At 33.7% G+C, this 6,091-nt stretch overlaps 2 protein-coding genes across 2 annotated transcripts; both read right to left on the bottom strand.

Annotated features, from left to right (window-relative positions):
- Positions 1–249: 249 nt before the first annotated feature.
- On the bottom strand, positions 250–1,983 carry LOC113390126. Its single transcript, XM_026626851.1, has 2 exons — positions 1,202–1,983; positions 250–1,012 (listed from the first exon to the last, which is right to left on the bottom strand). The coding sequence occupies exons 1-2, from the start codon at positions 1,981–1,983 to the stop codon at positions 250–252; spliced, it is 1,545 nt and encodes a 514-aa protein (XP_026482636.1).
- A 900-nt stretch (positions 1,984–2,883) lies between these two features.
- Positions 2,884–5,323, bottom strand: LOC113390109 (interaptin-like). The gene is made up of 7 exons (XM_026626850.1): positions 5,166–5,323; positions 4,813–4,994; positions 4,509–4,742; positions 4,281–4,409; positions 3,588–4,220; positions 3,303–3,527; positions 2,884–3,035 (listed from the first exon to the last, which is right to left on the bottom strand). The coding sequence occupies exons 1-7, from the start codon at positions 5,321–5,323 to the stop codon at positions 2,884–2,886; spliced, it is 1,713 nt and encodes a 570-aa protein (XP_026482635.1).
- Positions 5,324–6,091: the final 768 nt, after the last annotated feature.

Raw genomic sequence — 6,091 nt, 5'->3', positions numbered from 1 at the left:
TGTAAATCTGCTTGATATCTGGCAGCATTCGGACAAAATTTTCGATAAAAGTTTATCATGCCTAAAAATCTCCGTAATCCTTTTATGGTTTTTGGTTTTGGAAAATTTAACAATGCGGTTATTCTCTCTTTTGGGGGTTTTGTACCATGCTCCATAATGCAGTATCCTAGGAATGTAACTTCCTTAGCGCCTAGAATGCATTTAGATGGGTTTACTACTATACCATAATCTGCTAAACGTTGGAACAACCTACGGAGATGGTGTTTCATGTTGTTCTTCACTTTTGGATGCGATTAGAATATCATCAATATATGGAAAACAAAAATCTAATCCACTGGTTACTTCGTCCATAAATCTTTGGAAAGTTTGCGCTGCGTTACGTAGGCCGAATGTCATAAAGGGGAACTCAAATAAACCAAAAGGTGTTGTAATTGCCGTCTTGGGAATATCTTCATCGTAAACAGGTATCTGCTGGTATGCTTTCTTAAGGTCTATTATTGAAAATATGTTACAACCTGATAAGTGTTGTGAGTAGTCACTCATGAGCCTGACTGGGTACCTATCCGGGATTGTTCTTGCATTTAATGCTCGGTAGTCTCCACATGGTCTCCATGCATCGTCTTTCTTTTGGACTAGATGTAACGGTGATGACCAAGAGCTACTTGATGGTCGGGCAGTACCTAATTGCACCATTTCTTCAAATTCCTGTTTGGCAATTTTTAACAGCTGAGTTTTTAATGGACGGGTTCGTGCTACCACTGGTGGACCAGGCGAGGTTTTGATATAATGTACTGTTGTATGTTTTATTTGACGTGGAAGTCCTGGCGGTCGCGTCAAAGAAGGAAATTCTTTAAAAATTTCACTAAACTTTGATTTGATATTAACAGTTTTAATGCTTCCCTTTTGAATGGTTCCTTTGTTTATTGTCTTTACCTGTAGGTTGTAGTACCGTCTACTAGTCTTGAATTCTTTGTGTCGACGATTATGTTGTAATATGACAGAAAATCTGCGCCTATTATGGGTGTTGACACATCAGCAATAACAAAATTCCAGATGAATTTGCGCCTTAGACCTAAGTCGAGATTCAATTGTATATCTCCATATGTACGAATCTCGGTATTGTTTGCTGCAGACAGTTTGTAATCGGACTCAAAAACTTTGCGTTGTACAAACATACGTGGGTATATACACAGATCACTACCTGTGTCTATCAAAAATTGTACTTTGGTTGGTTTGTCTGAGATGAACATGCGGCGTGAAAGTGCTTGACAAACACTTGCCGCATTTAGTGCCTGTCTTCTTCGTTTCCCGACATTTTGCATGGTTGCGTGCATTTCTTAGCTTTGTCTCCATATTTAAAGTGGTACCAGCACGTATCAAATCTTTGCCTATTACATTTCTTTGGCGTGAAAAACTTCTGGTGCGCGAGATTTTCCTAGAACGAGAATTATGCCGAAATCTAGGACGTCTATTTTGCAATTCAGCTATCATTTTTGTTAGGTCTTCTACGCGTTTTAATAATTCAGACGTTGTACCGTCGGTAAGGCTTGTGGCGGCTACTGTTGGCCCGATGTTAACCTCACCGATGCTATCTGCTATGGCGGCCAGGTCTTCAATTTTCATGGTCGGATGTGCCTTTAATATTTGTTGTGTATGCGTAGGTAATCTTTGTAGCCACAAGGTTCTTAAAATGTTCTCATCTAGTAGTGGACCGGCCAATGATGTTAGATGTCGTAAAAATTGCGACGGTTTTCGATCACCCAGTTCCTCTTGCTGTAGCAACCTTCGAATCTTTTGGTCCTGTGACTGTGATAAACGTTGTATTATTTCTTTCTTTAACTTAGTATAGGGCTCGACTTTCGGTGGATTTAATATTATATCTTCCACTTCACTGGCTAATTTGTCATCTAAATATGATAATATAAACTCATATTTGACATCTTCTGTTTTTATTCGTGATCGATTAAAATGTGCCTCGATCATCGCGAACCATAATTGAGGTTTTTCATACCAAAATGTTGATCACTCATTTCACAAATAATTGAGAAAAACAAATTAAATATTCACTAAAAAAAATGTCACTGAATGTTCAAAAAAAAAGAAAAATTACACTTCTTATAAAAAAAATAAAAAATGTTGTTGAATCTTGAATAATAAACTTAAGTTAATTCACTATTGTTCTGTTTTACTCACGTCACCAACTATTATATCACGTCGGGTGTCACCAATGAAGCAGTTTATGGATTGAAACAGTTGGTATAGTTTGTTATTGTTTATTCGCCGTGAAATATAGGTACAATATTTATATCGTGCTGTATATCTCTCCTGGCTGGTGAATGGTAGAATAGACCTTTTGCCTCGATGGCGGGTTCTTTTATTCAGGCCTGTGACGGCCATCTTGATGCGTGCGCATTCCCAAATGCTGCAGGCCCGTATTTAATGCAGGGCTGTATTTGGGTGTCGCCGCATATATATATATATATATATATATATATATATATATATATTATAATTTTATTTGAACAGCGATCAGAACTTATTGATTCTATGAACTGTTGTGATTAATATCTTACAAACTACGTTTGTTTTATTACAGATGGCAACCCAAACAGTTGTCTCGGTATGATAAATTTTTATTACAATCTCTGTAGTAGGGCAAGTATGGTGCAACAATGCCGGCTGAGGGCTATTTTCACTTGGAAACATATTGCTATTTATATTTCCAAGTGAAAATCGTTGTCACTGTTGCCTGACAACAAGCTGCTCGAAGTGGGTATCGAACCCGGGACCTCTGAAACAAGACCCGTCGCTCTTAACCGCTTACCTACGAGCAAGCCCAACAGCAAATATAGGAAGGAGTTTCTGCTCTAAACTCTATGAACTTTAATTGCAGCTAAGTAATACCTCCTCATTATTAATTTGGCTGCAATCAATTGGTGGAATTTGTTCAACTTCGGAATATGTTAGTGAATTAGGAACAGAGTCATCATCGTTATGAGTGGTTGGTTTAGTTAATTCATCTTCGACAAGATCTCCTGCACGTTATATTTTAGATATAAGGGTGTCGTTATTGAATATTTCAATGCATCATCACATAATGGATAAATGGATCACAATTTTCGTCATTCGATAATCGATTATATTATTTTCTCGATACTTAATTAAATCTATTTCCCTATTTTTCATTTTAGTTTCGGCATTATTCTTTAATTCATTTTCATACGTGACTTTATTGGTACGTATCCTCCTAACTCGATTGATATTTTTAAATTTTTCAATTTTACTATAGTGCGATATATTACGATTTATTCTCATGCTCTTGATGTTTTTAACGTTCTCGCTTGATTTATACCTACTATTTAGTCGTAATAATTTATTTCGTAAAATATTATGTTTACGCTCTTTCGATTTATACCTATCATCTTGACGAAGTTCTCTATTACGTTCAATATGTTTATTACTTCCTAATTGGTTAAATGCATCATCCTGACGGAGTGTTCTAACACGATCAATATTTCTAATACTTTCTAATTGCTTATATTCATCATCTTGACGGAATTATCTATTGCGTTCAATATTTTTATTACTTTCTAATTGCTTATATGCATCATCCTGACGGAGTTTTCTATTACGTTCAATATTTTTATTACTTTCTAATTGCTTATATGCATCATCTTGGCGGAGTTCTCTATTACGTTCAATATTTTTATTACTTTCTAATTGCTTATATGCATCATCTTGACGGAGTTGTCTATTACGTTCAATATTTTTATTACTTTCTGATTGCTTATATGCATCATCTTGACGGAGTTGTCTATTACGTTCAATATTTTTATTACTTTCTAATTGCTTATATGCATCATCTTGACGGAGTTGTCTATTACGTTCAATATTTTTATTACTTTCTAATTGCCTATATGCATCATCCTGACGGAGTTTTCTATTACGTTCAATATTTTTATTACTTTCTAATTGCTTATATGCATCATCTTGGCGGAGTTCTCTATTACGTTCAATATTTTTATTACTTTCTAATTGCTTATATGCATCATCTTGACGGAGTTGTCTATTACGTTCAATATTTTTATTACTTTCTGATTGCTTATATGCCTCATCTTGACGGAGTTGTCTATTACGTTCAATATTTTTATTACTTTCTAATTGCTTATATGCATCATCTTGACGGAGTTGTCTATTACGTTCAATATTTTTATTACTTTCTAATTGCTTATATGTATCATCTTAACGAAGTTGTCTATTACGTTCAATATTTTTATTACTTTCTAGTTGCTTATATGCATCATCCTGACGGAGTTGTCTATTACGTTCAATATTTTTATTACTTTCTAATTGCTTAAATGCATCATCTTGACGGAGTTCTCTCTTACTTTCAATATTTTTATTACTTTCTAATTGCTTAAATGCATCATGTTGACGGAGTGTTCTAGTACGATCAATTTTTTTAATACTTTACTTATATGCATCATATTGACGGAGTTCTCTCTTACTTTCAATATTTTTATTACTTTCTAATTGCTTAAATGCATCATCTTGACGGAGTTCTCTCTTACTTTCAATATTTTTATTACTTTCTAATTGCTTAAATGCATCATCTTGACAGAGTGTTCTAGTACGATCAATATTTTTAATACTTTGCTTATATGCATAATCTTGATGGAGTTCTCTCATACTTTCAATATTTTTATTAGTTTGTAATTGCTTATATGCATCATCTTGTAAATCTCTAACGTTCAATATATTTAATACTTTCTAATTGCTTATATGCATCATCTTAACGGAGTTGTCTATTACGTTCAATATTTTTATTACTTTCTAGTTGCTTATATGCATCATTCTGACGGAGTTGTCTATTACGTTCAATATTTTTATTACTTTCTAATCGCTTATATGCATCATCTTGACGGAGTTGTCTATTACGTTTAATATCTTTATTACTTTCTAGTTGCTTAAATGCATCATCTGTACGGAGTGTTCTAACACGATCAATATTGTTAATATTTCCTATTTGTTTTTATGTTTGATGAATTTCATTCGTAACTCATTTATTCTTTGTTCTCGAAAAACGTTATCCTTATGTCTTCGTAACATGTATTTATTCTCAAACCCTCATTTGTTCTATATTTCTGCATACGAATTTTATTTGCCTTTTTTCATTATTTTTATAGTTTTTATCATTTTTTCTGTTAATAGCCATTCGTTCCCTATTTTGTTCATTTTCCACTCTGAAGAAATTATCAGCATGTCTTAAAGATGAGTATTCTATTTCTTCCGCTTGAAGACTATCGCCACGTAATCGCTCCATTCTTGATTTGACAACTTCAGCTTCTAATTTTCTGTATTCCGCAATTTTTTGCTCTGTTTATATTTGGTTTTAACGTTCTTTTTTCTGTTTATTTCAAAATTGTAGAACCACTAATGATGACGTAGAATTTTACATCGAAACGTATGGAGAAACTAGTGTAGCGCATGGCATCGTGCCTTAAGGCAAATTGCTAGACCTTTCCGTACCAAAAATTACTATTTTTTAAAAAACGATTAACATTTTTAAAAAAAATTACTTGAAATGAATTAAATTTTTGAGAAACAAAAAATCACTTTTTTTGAAAAAAGTTTTTTTTTTAAAAAAAAAATGTTTTCTTTATTTTAACATATTTTGGAATTTCTGAACTTTTTTTTCAAAGCAATCGTACTGCTTTAACTGCATAGAGACGAAATGTCAAAGCGCGTAAGCGCCGCGTCGCCGTCTAACGGATGAACTTTGGTATGGAACCCATAGGAATGTAAACAAAATTTATACTTATTGTTAAAATCTCTATAAAATATCTGATAATTTGATGTGCATATGTCTAATGATCAATTTTGACCGCCAAATGGCATTTTACTTTTTTCATTAGATCTCCGAAACCGCTAGACCTGCCTTCATGACCAATTCTTCATCTTGTCAATGCAAGTAAAATGTTTTTTGAATTATTAAAATCGGAAGCTCCGTTCTCTTAAAAACTGAGTTACCGTTTTTGGCACTTTTTGCCCCATATATTCGGAACGGCTAGACCTGCCTTCGCCAAAAACT

The sequence above is a fragment of the Ctenocephalides felis genome, unplaced genomic scaffold (assembly GCF_003426905.1).
Source record: "Ctenocephalides felis isolate EL2017-DRISC unplaced genomic scaffold, ASM342690v1 CF-g0.4_SCAFFOLD_00845, whole genome shotgun sequence".
Classification (NCBI taxonomy): Eukaryota; Metazoa; Arthropoda; class Insecta; order Siphonaptera; family Pulicidae; genus Ctenocephalides; species Ctenocephalides felis.
Note: the sequence above shows the minus strand (reverse complement) of the source record. Positions and strands in the feature narration are given on the sequence as shown.